The 17,204-nt window shown below is 45.0% G+C and overlaps 1 protein-coding gene across 4 annotated transcripts in view; it reads right to left on the bottom strand.

Annotated features, from left to right (window-relative positions):
• The window catches only part of plcg2 (phospholipase C, gamma 2), a 148,123-nt gene that overhangs the window by 67,456 nt on the left and 63,463 nt on the right, over positions 1 to 17,204 (bottom strand). For all 4 annotated transcript variants that reach the window (XM_061977752.2, XM_061977754.2, XM_061977753.2 and 1 more), the window contains 3 exons: positions 17,089 to 17,175; positions 6,060 to 6,229; positions 5,757 to 5,957 (listed from right to left, as the gene is read on the bottom strand). In XM_061977752.2, the coding sequence (XP_061833736.2) occupies positions 5,757 to 5,957; positions 6,060 to 6,229; positions 17,089 to 17,175 (458 nt within the window). The remainder of the gene's footprint in view (positions 1 to 5,756; positions 5,958 to 6,059; positions 6,230 to 17,088; positions 17,176 to 17,204) is intronic.

Here is a 17,204-nt window from a genome sequence, read left to right as displayed (position 1 = left end):
GACACAATCAACACACTGCTTAAAATTACATTTGACATCTGACAAGGTTAGCAGTTGAATACATTAAGCTTGCTGTATTTTTGTCAACAGCCCTGCTAACCACTTGCAAACTGTGTGAACGCATCAACAACGCTGGCACAGTCCTATGAAGATCGACAAATGCATCGGCGACAGCGCCACAGGCCGAAATAATAATAAAGCTGTGTAAGTCTCTTTGAAAATTATGACATGAAATAAAAAAATATCTTGTTTTTCAGGTCTTGCTTGTGGCCTTGTTCTCATATTTGTCATTGCAGTAACTTTGGTGACAATGGGTGTGCGTGCTTATTGACAGGTGAGACATACAGGATCGTTCAGACTGTCCATCGTGATCCAAACCTGCGTTGAATTACCTAATTGTCGTGCTGCATGGACCACTAATGACTTGGACATGCCTCATTAAAGGAAATACCATTTTAAGAGGGCTCAACTAAATTTGATGTGATAGAGGAATGAAACTTAATCCCTTGACAAGTTGCATGTGTGGAACGGCTTTCAGTCCCAGACGTTAATGCCCCTGTTGCCATTGTCAGAGCTCAAAGAGGGCTGTGTTAGCAACTTTAAATTCTGCTTGCCTTTAAAATATTGTTTCAGACCATACCTATTAAAGAAACAGTTTGTTACCTGCTAACTTGCTTAAAACACGCCAACATTGTAGATTCAGCATTGTTATTATATTGAACGTTATCAAACTGACAACAATAGAATAAAAGTACGTTTGTAAAAGTGACCCCTTTGGTTACAGTTTTTCTCGTCAAAATATCTAATCATAAAATCAGTAGTGGTTACTAGACTTGTTACTATTTAAACACCTCAGACGTCAACACCAGAACAATAAAAAAAGCTGGAACTATTGTCCTTAAAAAAGTATGTGCCTCCAAACAAAAAAGTACGGGACCTGCTGCCTACAATATTTGAACAGAGAGACGCTGATTCATTTTTGGTTGTCAAGATAGAAATTACATCCTTCACAACTGTGGGCGGTATAGCTCGGTTGGTAGAGCGGCCGTGCCAGCAACTTGAGGGTTCCACATTCGATCCCCGCTTCTGCCATCCTAGTCACTGCTGTTGTGTAATTTTTGACCACAAGAGGGTACCAACTTCTCTCTATTAAGAAGTGAAGGGCGCACTTCAACAAAAATTTACTTCGGACCAACAACAAGAGCAATTACTACAAATTCAAGAATTTGCGGCTTCGGCAAACCTCAAGAGAAACATCCAAACACGCAGTCAAGCTGCCGAATTAAAAGCAAGACAAGTAATCAGTCCTAACGACCCAACGCCAACCAAGGCCGGCTTCCGAAATGCTGAAGACAGCTCCTACGCCCTCTATCATGAAGCCGAAGCCACTGCCAAAACTATAAAAAAAAGACGACTGAAAACTAGACACAATTAGAGAGGTATCTCCAAAGGTACCGGTTTGCTAACGTCAGCCATATGTTGTTTGACATCACAGGTACAAGACTGTCTGCTTCAGGACCCCGAAGAACCAACAATTGCCATCTCTGCCACCCAAGAGGCTGGGTTCTGAGGAAACAACACCGCCAGAACTGGATCGAAAACGTTGGTTCGATCCATTCCAGGTAGCACTGTCCACTGATTATAGCATGAAAGTTTGGCTAGCACCAGTCAAACAAATCTCAGTGTACAACGGCGGATGCGCTGACTGAGAGATCTAAGCGAAATAAGAAAGCACCTTAGAGATGAGAGTGATTTAGAGGATGTGGTATGAAAGATGATGGATGTGAGTAAATGTGATAGGGGCATCCCCCCAACAGGCTGTTGATAAGCCCTTTTGCCGCCTCGAATGCAGTGAGACTACAGGAGTATCATCACACTCCTGGTGGTGATTCCAAAACTTGCTTTTGAACAACAAATGATCAAATCACTTGAGTGTGCAAATCTTAGTCTTGCTCTTTACATTTTCCAAGCAAGCCCTCCGCCTGAATATTGTTAGCCTTCCTACCTTGGGTAGGAGCATGTACCCTTGTTTCTCTTATTATGCCGTTACAGATTTACATGTTGGATCCAACTATCCACTGCAAGCCGTTACCACATCAAACAGCTCATCCCTGCCTGAAGTGTGACAACTCATCACGACGACGTCTGCAGCAACGACCGCTACAAAAAACACCTCCCTGCGGTGTCGGGCAAACCTACAAAGAGTTCTCATCCTCAAAGCGGTTACTCGCAAGGGTTACCAACCAACAGTTTGGGGTTTTCAACATTAACCTTGTTGATGAACAACAACAGCTGCAACGACCATGATAGTACACTGTTAGTATACAACATTAACTAGCACACCACAGAAGTAAGTGCTCTGCTTCCTAGGCTATAGATGAATGCTTCAATAGGTCACAGAAAAGCCAAGCCACACGGGCGCACACACACTAGTGGCTGAAACAGACGATCCATCTAGTTGTTCGCTTTCTGGGAACCTCCTTGACGAAAACCTTCACCCCCTGTTCACCGTCCAACTCACCCTTGGAACTCTTGGCATCGTGTCGGCCGTCCAATGTGTGCACTCTACAGTCGCGTCAGATAAATGCTTTAAATTATATAGGGGTGTTGAGTTAATTTATACAAAGGGGTTAGCTATGACGTCCCAGTTTGACATGTGTGATGTTGTCAAATGTGATGCCGATCCCCATTCATGACGCGTTTATGATGTGTACATGTGTATTATTGCCTGTAGGCAATAACCTGTGTGTACACAGGTTAACATTAGACCCTACTGCTCTGACTGGGAAACTGTGTACTGGACGACCCCGACCACCTCGGTTCGGGCAGTGATGGCCATATTAAAGGAGAAATTTCCATTATTAGGGGGAGGTTTTCTGGGGGAATGCTTGTTTGGTCTCCATAGTATTAATAGCTCTAATATCAGCTGTGGCCATCTTTGGTTTTTCAGGCTTTTGTTTTGTCCCATGTGGCAGGACTTATGTCTGTGCGTCATCAAGCACCCCATTTAAGGTTACTATGTCCTTATTCCCAAAACAGCCTGATCATATAATGAATTAGGCCCCTACACCTCCAACTCCAAATCTGGCTTTCCTGATTTATTCACTAGGCCCTATTGCCTTGATTCGGATTTGGATTTAAACTACCCGTATGACCAACGACTTTTAAAGGTAAATAGGCTTGTGCCTTCCCTCCCATTATTCCTGCTCTATCTAAACAGTTGCTGACAGCTCAAAAAGAGAAGAAAAAAACAGCTTTTTTTCAACGGTAATTGATGAAACTTTCTAATGTAACAGTATGGATGTTTTCACCGTCTCTTGAAAACATTTCTTGAGTTGGTCAAATGTGTTCATAATGTGACCAAAAGGGTGGAAAGTAATGGCAAAATTAATATTTCAGTAATCTTGTGTCTAAACCACAATTTGAGTCTAAAAGTTTGTGTGTGCGACGTTGTCTTCACTACATTGGTCTGTTTTTTGTTCTAAGATAAGACACTTTTATGGCCTATGCATTTTATGGTCTTTTCAATCAAATGTTATACTCCAAATAGGCTTGTTTTATTATTGATGTTGTTAACTGCCAACTCAGTGCTTAACCAAAACATTCCTATCCACAATCATTGAGCTTGTATTCGCCCCTCTCTCTCTCTCTCTCTCTCTCTCTCTCTCTCTCTCTCTCTCTCGTCCTTTCCTATAGACAGCGATTTTAAACTTGACAAATAAGTCAATGGCGTTTTAAAATCGTGTTTTTATCATCTTCGTCTTTTAGCAAAGGTAAAACCGTTTTAATCTTTTAACCTTTTTGAACAAGTCACTTTGTGCTGACATTAGCCAAAAAGCTCTCTCCCGGTTGCAGTTAGTCCAAAACGCAGCAGCACGACTTTTAACAAGGGTCAGGAAACGCGAGCATATAACCCCAATTCTTCAGAGTTTGCTCTGGCTCCCTGTTCACTTTAGAATTGATTTTAAAACCTTGCTGTTTGCTTTTAAATCTTTACATGGACTGGCACCTCAGTACATCTCAGACCTCATCCAAATTTAAACTCCTGCGAGCGCTCTGAGGTCCGAGAGCCAGCTCCGGCTCGTGGTGCCCAAGACCAGACTTAAAACCAGGGGAGACAGGGCCTTCTCTGTGGTCGGCCCTAAGCTCTGGAACATTCTGCCCCTCCATGTTCAAACTGCTCCCACAGTTGAGTGTTTTAAGTCTCGTCTTAAGACCCACTTTTATTCTTTGGCTTTTAACACTACGTGAGTTGTGTGGTCCTCTGTTGTTCTGTGTTTTTTAAAATTTTGATTTCTATTTACTGTTTTAATTGGTTTTACCCTTTAAAATCGTTTTTAATCATATTTATTGTTATATTGTTTTTATATTGGTTTTATATTTATTTGTTTTTTGTTTTTATTCAGTCATTGGTGGAGCTAAGGATAATATTTGAATATTGTTTTTAATATTGTTGTGCAGCATTTTGGAAAAAAAATTGTTGTTTAAATGTGCTAAATAAATAAAGTGGATTGGATTGGATTGGATTTCCGCAGCAAAAATGATTTCTCTTTTGTAATCTGATGTTGTTTGAGTACTCAAATAAATATTTAAATGTACCTTAGTTTCTCTGGACAGTTTTTCATTGAATAAGAACAATTTCAAAACAGTGTACATGCTTAGTTATTTCTTGTCCTCTCGTCCTCCAGTGATAATGATAATTAGGAAGAAACTGTTTATTTTCCACCATTGTGGTGAGTTTTAGTATCTTAGAAGCAGCTTTGCACTCTGGATAGATGACCTGCTCAGTGGTCTAGTGCTTAGAGTGTCCGACCTGAGATCGGTAGGTTGTGAGTTCAAACCCCGGCCGAGTCATACCAAAGACTATAAAAATGGGACCCATTGCCTCCCTGCTTGGCACTCCGCATCAAGGGTTGGAATTGGGGGTTAAATCACCAAAATGATTCCCGGGTGCGGCACCGCTGCTGCCCACTGCTCCCTTCACCTCCCAGGGGGTGAACAAGGGGATGGGTCAAATGCAGAGGACACATTTCACCACACCTAGTGTGTGTGTGACAATCATTGGTACTTTAACTTTAACATGCGTTGCAGCTTGCTCTCTAATTGTAGCAGGTGCTCTGGCAAGAAACGCAGCCTTTTAAAATTCATGCAACTCCTGCATGTGTGTAACATGCAGGAGCGTTCATTCCTTTTGAAAGAATCTTTTACGTGAGTACAATCTTTAGAATGTAAACATTGGCACACAGCTGTGGTAAAGATCAGCTGGGCTCGACAGCTCATCAGCCGATCAGTTAAAAAAGGCAGATATCGGTCCGATCTGATCCTATGATTTGGACATCTCTAATATTTTTTACTATAAATGTCCATTTTAGGATGAAAGTTCTTAAGAGTTTATTTGTAGATACAAACATTTTACATATAATGTACTGTTTCTGCCAAGGATTTCTAGATCATCGTGAGTTTGATAAAAGATCATTTCCTACTGATATTGCAAATGTAACCCACCTGGTTCAGTCCCTGCTTCGTTTCCGCCCAAGACTCGAACCTGGGTCGTCCGGCATGCGAGACGAGCGTGCGAGCTACAGAGCTAAAAGTCCGAGCTATCAACTCGGTAACCAGCACTGCTCTTAAATTTGTCAGGGAGTAAGGTTTACCAATGTACACATGGCCCAGCCATACTGGCTGGCCTCCATTACACAAACATGTTTTATAATTTATATATTTATATATTGAAAATGTAGTATATGTTGACAAACCCTTGTTGCAGATGTGGATTGGGATGTGGTACAGGGTCAGTGAGACGCAGCTCAAAGTCTTGACAGCGTAGAGGGTGCTCTCTGTAGTGCTGAATCAGCGACAATACGCTGGGGAAGTGCAGGTTTGCAGTCAGGTAGTAAATTGTGTTTTGTCCCTCTGAAAAAGATCGAATACGGCAATGCTGGACTCTCCCACTGCGCCTGGAACACATTTAAATACCACAAAGTCAACTTGAGAACAGATAACAATGAACATAGATAAATCAAAGCTAGAGCTATGAGTATAGATGGAGTCAAGTCTACCAGAAGGAGAGAGTGAAGTCTGTGGCAACACGATCGCTCTGTCGGACCAAAAAGGTTCCGTCTCTTCCTCTCATGTCTGTACAGTAATCATGGATCAGTTGCTCTGCCATTTGTCTGCCTTCTTTTATGTGACCATGGAACCACGTGTCCCCACATTGAAGGTCCTGGTACTGGGAAACACACAATGTGGGTAAATGTATGTCATGATCTTTCTAGCAGGGCTTCGCTTTATATACCTTTCCCTCCAATGGGGAGGCAACGCTCTGTCATCTTCCCGGTGATTGGCAGAGAGCCCATTTTCACAATAATATAAAGTAACATTGAAAAAGACACCAACATTTTGACACAAATAGAATGTTATTGTCAGAATTTCATGCAGGAACTTTAAAAATATATGTTTTCCGTCATTTATTGGTTAAAATTTGTTAACAGTTTTATCCAAATTACTGTCAATGGAGGCAGGGCCGACTTTCAAGCAAAACAGGCAAAACAGGCGGCCGCCTGGGGCGCCATCCTTTGGAGTGGGCGGTAAATTGCAGAATGTAAGAAAAACAAACAATTTTAATAAAAATACAAATACGTTAAAAACATTTTTTTGTATAATGCGGACTCTGTACACTTAATTCGAACGTTTTCTTTAACAAAATAACAAGCTAACCTATGACCTATGATGTGACGTCTTTGCGACCTGCCGCCTGCATCGTGAACCCGGTGAAACTGCTGGTGGAAGGCAACGACACATCGTGGCATGATCGAAGAAGGCTAGTGGTGGAGCAATTTTATCTGATTAATAATCTTTTACAATGAAAAGTGTGACATCAAAGTTATACAGTGCGGCCTACAAAGCGAAGGAAGGAGGAGGAGGAAATACGGGCTGAAAGAAGAGGTATGTATGTACATTTCACTAATTCATTTCTAGCATTAGCACCAAGACCTTTCTTATACAGTATGGGATAAGAACAACAGGCTGTTGTTACTGTTATTCCTACACAGGGACAGCAAGAGTAGTTTGGATACAATTAACTATAAGATAAATTCTGTGAACTTCTGGAGTAAATAGAAAGCAAATAAGCAACATCTGTGAAAAGAATAGAATAGAATATATCTTTATTGTCATTGTACAACGAAATTGTAAGCAAAACTAATTTAGTGCAAATTCATAATAACACATAAAAACATAAGAAAATAGATAAATAGATACAAATACATAAAAATACCAAGCACACAGCTCACATGCACAGTCATTATTGTCTTGTGTTCAGCGACACTATTCCTCTCGGGTAAAAAGTGTTCTTAAATCTGTTTGTCCGGCATTTTATTGTCCTGTATCTCCTGCCCGAGGGCAGCAGTTCAAAAAGTTTATGTCCCGGGTGAGATGGGTCCCTTATGATGTTTTGGGCCTTTTTGAAGCACCTGCCACTGTACAGTTCATCTAGGGAGGGGAGAGAGCAGCCAGTGATCTTCATGGCAGTTTTTATGACCCTCTGCATTTCTCTCTGTCGCCGTGCAGCTGGCATATCATACACACATGCAGTATGTCAGCACACTCTCTATTGAGCAGCGATAGAAGGACACAAGCACTTTTTGTGACAAGTGGTTATTTTTGAGGAGTCTCAGAAAGTAAAGTCTCTGCTGTGCCTTTTTGATTGTCACTGAGGTGTTCATACTCCACGACAGGTCTTCCTCGATCTGGATGCCCAGGAACCTGAAGTTAGAGACCCTTTGCACATAGTCCCCATTGATGTACAGTGGTTTGATGTTTATCGTTTTTTTTCTTCCGGAAATCCATGATCAGCTCCTTTGTCTTGGTGGTGTTAAGGACCAGGTTGTTTTCCCTGCACCACCCAGTCAGCCGCTTTAGTTCATTTCTGTAGGCAGACTCATCCCTCCCAGAAATGAGTCCCCCTTCCGTGGTGTTGTCTGCAAATTCAATAGTGGTATTCCTAGCATGAGCAGGGGTGTAGTCATGAGTGTAAAGGGCGTGGCGAAGTTGGGAGAGTGGCCGTGCCAGCAATCTGAGGGTTACTGGTTCAATCCCCACCTTCTACCATCCTAGTCACGTCCGTTGTGTCCTTGAGCAAGACACTTCACCCTTGCTCCTGATGGGCCTGGTTAGCGCCGTGCATGGCAGCTTCCGCCATCAGTGTGTGAATGTGTGTGTGTGAATGGGTGAATGTGGAAATAGTGTCAAAGCGCTTTGAGTTCCTTAAAAAAGGTAGAAAAGAGCTATACAAGTACAACCCATTTACCATTCACCATTAGACTAGGGGGCTTAGCACTGGGGGGAGCCCGTGCTGATGCTGATGGATGCTGAGAGGTGGGAGCCTACTCTCACCCTCAGAGCAATTTGTCAGGAAGTCCAGGATCCAGTGGCAGATGGAGGAAGACAGTCCCAGCCCCGTCAGCTTGGGTACCAGTCTGTGGGGGAGGATGGTATTGAACACAGAGCTAAAATCAACAAAGAGTAGCCTTACATAGCTCCCCTGCTGCTCTAGGTGGCTCAAAGCAGTGTGTAGGGCTGTTGCGATAGCATCCTCTGTAGATCTGTTGGCCCTGTACGCAAACTGGTGAGAGTCCAATGCAGGTGGCAGATTTGAGGTGATGTGCTCCCGAACCAGAGTTCCAAAGCACTTCATAATGATTGGTGTAAGTGCCACTGGACGGTAATCATTCAGGCTGTTTACTGCAGTTTTTTGGCAGTGGGACAATAACAGAGTCCTTTAGACAGGGTGGGACGATGTACTGGGACAAGGGCTGGTTGAAAATCCTGGTAAAGACAACAGCCAGCTAGTCTGCACAGGTCTTTAGTAGACGTCCAGGTATGCCATCTGGTCCAGCAGCTTTCCTTGGGTTCACCCTCCTTAGTGTGCGCTGCACCTCATGTTCCTCCAACATGAGGACGTATTCACGGGTTGAGGGTTGTGATGTGACTGCATGTGGTTGCTCCACCTGGAAGCGAGCGAAGAAGATGTTCAGCTCCTCCGCCAGGGAGGCGTCTCCGTCAGCCACAGCGAGGTTGTTGGATTTGTAGCCGGTGATGTGTTTCACCCCCTGCCACACATGCCTTGTGTTGTTGCTGCTGAGGTGTCCCTCTATTTTCTTCTGATATGCTGTCTCGGCCTCTATGATGCCTCTCCTCAGGCTGGCTCTGGCAATACTGTACTGTGCCCCATCACCACACCTGAAGGCCTTGTTCCTCTCCTTCAGCAGGGTCCTGACCACACCAGTCATCCAGGGCTTTTGGTTTGGATAGACCCGGATGCGCTTCTCAGTCATAGCAATATCCGTGCAGAACTTTATCTGTGCTGATCTATATCAGCACTGATAAAGTGTAGTCCTCCAGGTCCTGCTGTTCAAAGATGCCCCAGTTTGTTCTTTCAAAGCAATCCTGGAGCTGCTGAGAGGCGCCCTCAAGCCAGATTTTAACAGTCTTAGTTGTCGGGGGAGCACTTTTCCTGAGGGCGGTGTATGCTGGGATTAACAACACTGACAGGTGGTCGGACTGGCCCAAGTGTGGTAGTGGCTTAGCCCTGTAGCTACTCTTGATATTAGAGTATGCCTTGTCCAGACTGTTTTTCCCCTAGTTGCACATTTAATGTGCTGGTGGAATTTAGGGAGCACAGTTTTCAATTCTGCATGATTAAAATCCCCAGCAATGATGTGCACCGCCTCAGGGTATGCGCTTTGTTGACTGCTAATGGAGTCATGTAACACCCTGAGGGCCGTACTAGCAATAGCTGCCGGTGGTATGTAAACAGCCGTTAGCATGACAACATTAAACTCCCGTGGAAGGTAGATGGGTCTGCATTTCACAGTAACGTACACCAAATCTGATAAGCAGTGACTGGTAACAGTCTTGGTGTTGGTGCCCCAGCTGTTGTTGACGTAGATGCATAGATAAAATAAGCAACATCTGTGAAGCACAAAATCCAGAAATTCCCAGAGGAAAAAAAGGGGGAAAAAGAAGCTGCGGTCCATGCGGTTTGTAGCTTTTCTGTACCGATCTAGATCCTTGAGTTCTCTTATGGTGACGACTTTGGCCTCTTCTGGTGTCCCGTTCAACCGTATCATCACCTTGCGTGTGGACGCGTGTCCACGTTCCTTGTATCTTCTTCTGCTTCTTTAATATGCATGCATGGCTGGCAATATCAGCATTTCTTTTGGTAAGGTGCTCGTTCAAGAACACCCCCATTCCCTTTAGCTTCTTGCCCTGTTTCATCAGTTCAACTTTATGCTTTCGGTTTGCAAACCGTATGATGATGGAAGGCTTTTTGTTTCTGTCCCTCCTGGGAAGCGTGTGGCAAGCTGCAACAAAGGAGCTCTGTATGTTGATGTGCTTGGCTTGTAGGAACTTCAACATTTGCCGTTCCAGTGTTTCCTGCTCCTCGGTCGGGGTGTCTCCTCCAGCATCTCCCCCCCCTGACCGTGGAAACATAGGAACAGTGCGATGTTTCCAGGCCCATCATTATCACATCTTCCATCCGTGTGTACTGTTGCAGCTCCTCAATTCATCTCTCCATGCCGTCAATTTTAGCATCCGTCTCCATCAACTTGCTGTAGTTGTTTTACTTCATTCACTAGGACCTGCAGCATGTTTTTCTGTTTAACAAGCGCGCTAAGCTCCCGGGACATGTGGCTGAGAGATTTCTTTATCTCTTCCAGCTCTGCTTCAACTTTTCCAAGCGACATGTTTGCTCTTTCTTCTTTGTGTTCTTCTGGATTGTTCCTTAGGTTCCAAACCTGTGTTTCTTTTCTCGGTTTTGTCATGTTTTAGTCAAAGTGCCGTCTTTTAGCTGCTACATGCACGTATCCCGGAACTTCCGGAATATTATCATTATATTATCCATCCATCCATCCATTTTATACTTTGATATATGTTATGTTATGTTATGTTATTTTCATTTATTATGCGCCCCCCAACCAACTGTTACATCAGCCCGGGGCACAGCCCGAGTAGAGAAACAAAAAAACAGAAACAGAGACTGAGACACACAAAGTAATCTAAAATAAACATTTAAGACACACAATGAACACATAAATCAAAAGTAATCTGCGGTAAAGAGGTGAGTTTTAAGCTGTGCTCTAAAAGAGTCCAGAGTGGTGGCGGACTTGACATTCAGAGGGAGCTTATTCCATAGTCTAGGTGCCATCACTGAGAAAGCACGGCCTCCCTTTGTCACTAGGTTTACCGTGGGACCTTCAGGGTCATCTGGTTGTCAGATCTAAGGCAACGACCAAGCCTGGAGCTGGTAGGTTGGTCCAGGAGATCTTTGATGTAAGCTGGGGCGAGACCATTGAGCGCTTTGAATACATACGTGAGGATCTTAAATTTCACTCTGCGCATCACTAGGAGCCAGTGAAGAGAGGAGAGGATGGGAGAAATGTGTTCCCTCATTTTTGTGCCTGTCACCAGCCTGGCAGCTGCATTTTGTACTAGTTGCATGCTATGGATGGTCTTGTCGGTGACCCAGCATAGAGGACATTGCAATAGTCCAGTCTATAGAAGTTGAGCATCAACACGACCCTCCGTAGGTCACTAGGGGAGGGGAAAGACTTGATCTTGGCTATTGTGCGCAGTTGGAAAAAACAGGATTTCACCACAGATTTCACTTGCTTGTCAAACTTGAGGTCTGGGTCAAATATGACCCCAAGGTTTTTGACGTGGGTTTTTTCAAGAGTGGCCAAACTTCCTAAATGATTTCTGATCTGACTGACCGAGGTGGGGTTGCCGAACAGAAGAATTTCCCTCTTGGTGTCATTGAGCTACAGTAAGTTTTGTGACTTTATGTCCCGCAAGCCCGCAAGCAGTCCTTCAAAAGGTCCAGCCCAGAGGGATCGTCTGTCTTGAGTGGAAGATAGATTTGAGTATCGTCAGCGTAGCAGTGAAAGGAAATTTTATGGCGATGAATGACTGGCTGAGGGGGGGGCATGTAGATGGAGAACAGGATGGGACCCAGTATTGAGCTCTGAGGGACCCCACAGGTGAGGTTGGCACAGCGGGAGGAATGGTTGGCTATGTTGACAGAGAAGGTTCTGTTGTTGAGGTAGGACGTAAACCAGGACAGGGCTGTGTTGGGAGGTGGTCCTGGAGATCAGTATGGTCTATAGTATCGAACGCTGCACTGAGGTCCAGGAGAACCAGTGCAGCACATTTCCCAGAGTCAGTGATGAGGAGAAGGTTGTTTAACACCTTCAAGAGGGCGGACTCAGTGCTGTGGCCGGTCCTAAATCCGGACTGAAATTTCTCCAGTATGTTGTTGTGTTGGAGATAGGGCTGCAGCTGGCTGAGGGCAGCCTTTTCTAACAGTTAAGACAGCAATGGTAATTTTGAGATGGGTCTGTAGTTGCTGGGGTGAGCGGGATCTAGGTTGGCTTTCTTAAGAAGGGGTTGGACCACTGCTTCTTTTAGGCATGATGGGACTATACCTGTGGCCAGGGAGCAGTTGATGATGGACTAGATGTGGGGACCTACTGCATCAAAAACCTCCTTAAGGAGGAGGGCAGGGACGGGGTCCTGAGGGGATGTGGCTGGTCTCAAGGCGGCGGCCATCTTAGAGAGGGATGGAGCTGAACATGGAGAAAGAGGATGAGCCTCTCAGAGTAATAGCTAAGTCCCGGGTGAAAGGTGGGATGTTACTTCTGATGGTGTTTATTTTATCTGAGAAAAACAACAGAAACTCATCACACTTTGTAGGGGATACATCCTGGATAACAGTGGTGGGAGGGCAAACAACAGAATTGATGGTTCTGAATAGAATTCTGGAGTTTGGAGCATTGACAATGAGACTGGCAAATAACTTGTCTCTCTCAGCTTTAACCACCCTGTGGTAGCTCTTCTGTCTGTCCCTCAGTATCTCAAGAGAGACCTGCAGGCCATCTTTCATCCACCTCTGCTCCGCCTGTCTCCAGCCTCTCCTCTCTGCTCTGGTGGTCTTGTTGAGCCAAGCCATAGTCTTGGGTTTGGGTTTTTTCAGCTTGAGAGGGGCAATAGAGTCCAGAACAGAAGGGCAGGTGGAGTTGAACACGGATGTAAGCCCCTCTGGGTCTGATGACAGACACCTGCCCTGGTGTTTTGGGGGGCAGCAAAAGCAGAGGCATTGATAAACCGTGAGAGGCGTGCAGGACATTGGGTGTTAGTGGAGGGTGGAGACAGAGAGGTTTGAAACACCACAGCATAATGGTCACAGTCAGTGTGGGCTTGCATGGTTTCCATATTGCTGACAGGGAGATTGACAGAGAGGACAAGACAAGGGTGTGACCTTTTTTATGGGTTGGGACGGAAACGTGTTGGGTGAGACCAAAAGAGTCTATCCGGTCCATAAATTCACATTCAAAGCCCCGTGTGGGATTATCAACGTGGATGTTGAAATCTCCCAAGATCAGCACTCTGTCATGGCTGGGGATGATTTTATTGAGATTTGAGTTGTAAAATTCTTGCTCTCCTTGAAAAACTTGCTGTCCGTTGGGCGGTAGATGGTCAGAACCAGGAGGGTGTCAGACAAGCCCACTTTCACCAGTAGAGCTTCAAAACTGGAGTTTCTGAGGCAGTTTAACACAGAACAGCTGTAGTTGTCCTTGAACATGAAGGCCACGCCCCCTCCAGTATTTCCGTGTCTCGGGTTGCCGTGGTAACTACAGCCAGGTGGGCAAAGTTCATGGAGAGAGGAATAATCCCCGGGGATTTGCCATGATTCCGTGATCGCGAAGAATTCCAGTTGTTGTTTGGAAATAAACTCACACAGTTGTTTTCTCCTTCACCGATCTGGCATTGAGCAGACCGACTTTCACGGTGACTTCACTCGCCGACGAGGTAGGTGTTCTTGCCGGTAAACACTGAGCTTGCGGCTAGGTGGGAGACGAGAGATGGGTCGTCATTTGAGAAAGTTTGTTTTTCACCGCTCTGGCCGCGTCTACCTCCGCCTCTCCGGTGTGTCCGTCGGTTTGTAAAATTGACGTTACTCCAGGGTCCGAAGGGAATAACAGTCCTTTGGCGATAGTTTTTTTGGCTGTGTTTGTTGCTCCTCGCACCAAACAAAGTTTTCCTCCATTGAGGCACGGATGTCAAAAAGCGCTCTACGATCATATCTGTAAATGATCCGGTTTGATCGCAAGATACTTTGGTAAAACAAAACCAATAGATAAACAAGAAACGACATGAATTGGGGTGAATGGCTGGCTGCAATCGGGCGTAGCGCCACCATCTTGGATCCCAAAATAAATAAAGTGTGATAAAATAGTGATATACTGTATAAATACAGTATATCACTATATATTCATTATATTACCAGGGCATTGTTAATACTCTAAACAGAGTCAAAATTGAAAATGTTGGTCTTGCAATTGAACTCAAAATCATCATTATTAATACAATGAATGCTGGATAATCATCCAATCGGGAGGCTTGGTAGCGTTGTGGACGACCTCACCGAAGCAGGAAGGCGTGCTGGTAGAGACATTGCAGATGAGGTCATCCAAGCAGGGAGGCATGATAGCGGCATCGTAGAAGACGTGGTGGGTCGTGGTCAAGGCCTTGCATGGCAGCTCCTGCCATCAATGTGTGAATGTGTGTGTGAATGGGTGAATGTGGAAATAATGTCAAAGCGCTTTGAGTACCTTGAAGGTAGAAAAGTGCTATACAAGTATAACCCATTTATCATTATTTATGAGACCTCAATGGAGCAGGAAGTAGCTGTGCCTCCCCAGCTGCACAGCTACTCATAGCCCCCCACCCCCTCAAGGGACGGATTCCAAACATCCCCAAAGAGGCCAACAGTCGACAGGGATGGGTGGGAGGGAGCTTGAGGAGAAGCTGGAGAACACTTCAATATGGCCATCAGGGCCACAATTTTGTCAAGTCACTGGGCCATAGACATCTTCGCGGGGTCACTCATTGGCTGGATCATTTCTGTCATGGTTTGGTGAGTGTTGCTTGCAGCGTGACCCCAAGGATGAGTATGTTTTTTCTAGTGAAAGCAACAAGCAGCACCACACTAAAATGAACTTGATATTAAATAGGAAGAGGCACCATCACTATGTGACACAGCAGACAACAACATACACACACGTACACAATGGGAATAATGAACAACAAATCAATGATTGAAATGACAAACTTGCCATCTAAACAATACACCGTTTGTTGACAAAAACATATGACAGCCATCGAAGCAAATTCAATCTCTTTATTAACCAGTCAAAGGAGCTAGCGTCAGAGCCGACAAACTTCCGTTGCTAACTGCTAAAGCTAACAAACATAGCTCCATTGAAACCCTCGATGATATCACACATCACTGGGCAACAGGCCCCGCCTTTTAAAAGCACACATGTACGCTGTGCTCTCATATAAAAACATTGTCTTTAGTTTACTTTAAACCCTGTTTAGTTGTTTTGTATTGCATAGCCTTCTCTATGCTTCTGTGCTTTTCCTGCTGCACTCGTCTTCTCTTTTGTCTGCACATTGGCATCACGACAACCACCACTGCAATGCGACCCCAGCGTCACAGAATGTTCCAACCAGATAGTGATACCATCAAAGACTTCAGTGAGAAGGAGATGAGGTATTGGCAGAGGATCATTTTTGAGAGCAGAAGCACGGCTTTACTCTCCAAAAGACTTGGAGACTGTGTCCAGCAGACACGTATTGGCCGAGTGCCTTTCCAGCACGTCGTCGACGCAGACGGAGCCCGACCCCAGTGGCTTCTCCGAACAAACCTTCACAATGCGTGGCTCATTTGGTAGAGCGGCCGTGCCAGCAACTTGAGGGTTGCAGGTTCGATACCCACTTCCGCATCCTAGTCACTGCCGTTGTGTCCATGGGAAAGACACTTTACCCACCTTCTCCCAGTCCCACCCACACCGGTTTAAAATGTAGCTTAAAGGTTATAGATAATGTGTTTCACTATGTAAAGCGCTTTATAAATATAATTCATTTCACTTCACTCTACGCGGCATGGGCGGTTATCCAGTGCAGCCAAGGCCCGGCCTACCACCCCCGACTTCCCAAAGTCCGGACCCCGCCAATAACAGCATCTCGGCTTCTCAAATCCCACCCACTCTTGGCTTTTTTGAGGGTGAAACACTCCCCCCTCAAACCAGAGACAGCGTCTTGAATGGGTGGGGCTAGTGCTAGTAGCTGTGCGAGTGGGAGGTACAACTTTGTCCACAACGGCAGTTGCCACCAGTCCTACATCCAGCCAGTGAAGCCGTTACCTCCTGCATGGCTGCCATCGCCAGTCCTACGTCCAGCGAGGCTGTTACCTCCTGCGTGGCCGCCGCCGCCATTCCAATGTCCAACCAGACCGTTTCCTCCTGCATGGCCACCGACACTAACTCCTGTGCTGATTCTTGTGGCTCCTCCACGGACGCCACCTGCTGCTTCAGTGGCTCCTCCGTAGATGCCATCTGCTGCTTCAGTGGCTCATCCGCATCCTCCGGAGACTCCGCATGCTGCTCTAATGGCTGTCTTTAGTGTCTTAACTCCTGCCTTGTGCTTTTATTTTGGTTGCACTTCCTGTCACTTTGGTTATACAGCACCTTGACTTTGTTTGCCAACACACCTGTTTCGTTTGCAATCAAGACTATTAAAGTTCAGCTGTTGCTGTTGGCTGGTGTCCCAACATTGTCTTTTGTGAATGCTTCAAGTTGGTAAACCTGCTGTCCTCCGGCATTCTGTTAGTTTACTTTCTAGCCTGTTTAGTTTTTTTGTATTGCATAGCCTTCCCTATGCTTGTGTGCTTTCCCTGCTGCACTCGTGTTCTGTTTTTTCTTAGATTAAATACCTTTTTACCTGCACGCTATCTCCTGCTGCCTTCTGCACATTGGGATCACTACAACCACCGCTGCAATGCGACCCCATGCGTCACAAAAATACTTCCATTTATGATTCATTGCAATTAATTATGGACAAAAGTTAATTATTTGCGCTGAAATATTTGAATAGTTTAACAGCCCTAAAATATACAAGTGATCATAAATAACTGTGTGTTTTCAAAGTGTTATTGTCAGTGAGAGTAGCAGATACAAAATGTACCTTCTTGAGGTCTTCCTTTTCCTCCTCATACTCCTCAGCGTAGTACAGCATGTCATTGGAGATCACACAGTAGTGCTTATTCCAGCACTAACATGCACAAATTCAACAAGATTTAG

The sequence above is a fragment of the Nerophis lumbriciformis genome, linkage group LG18, assembly GCF_033978685.3.
Source record: "Nerophis lumbriciformis linkage group LG18, RoL_Nlum_v2.1, whole genome shotgun sequence".
NCBI classification, from domain to species: Eukaryota; Metazoa; Chordata; class Actinopteri; order Syngnathiformes; family Syngnathidae; genus Nerophis; species Nerophis lumbriciformis.
The sequence above is the reverse complement of the archived record's forward strand: the minus strand, read 5'-3'. Positions and strand labels throughout refer to the sequence as shown.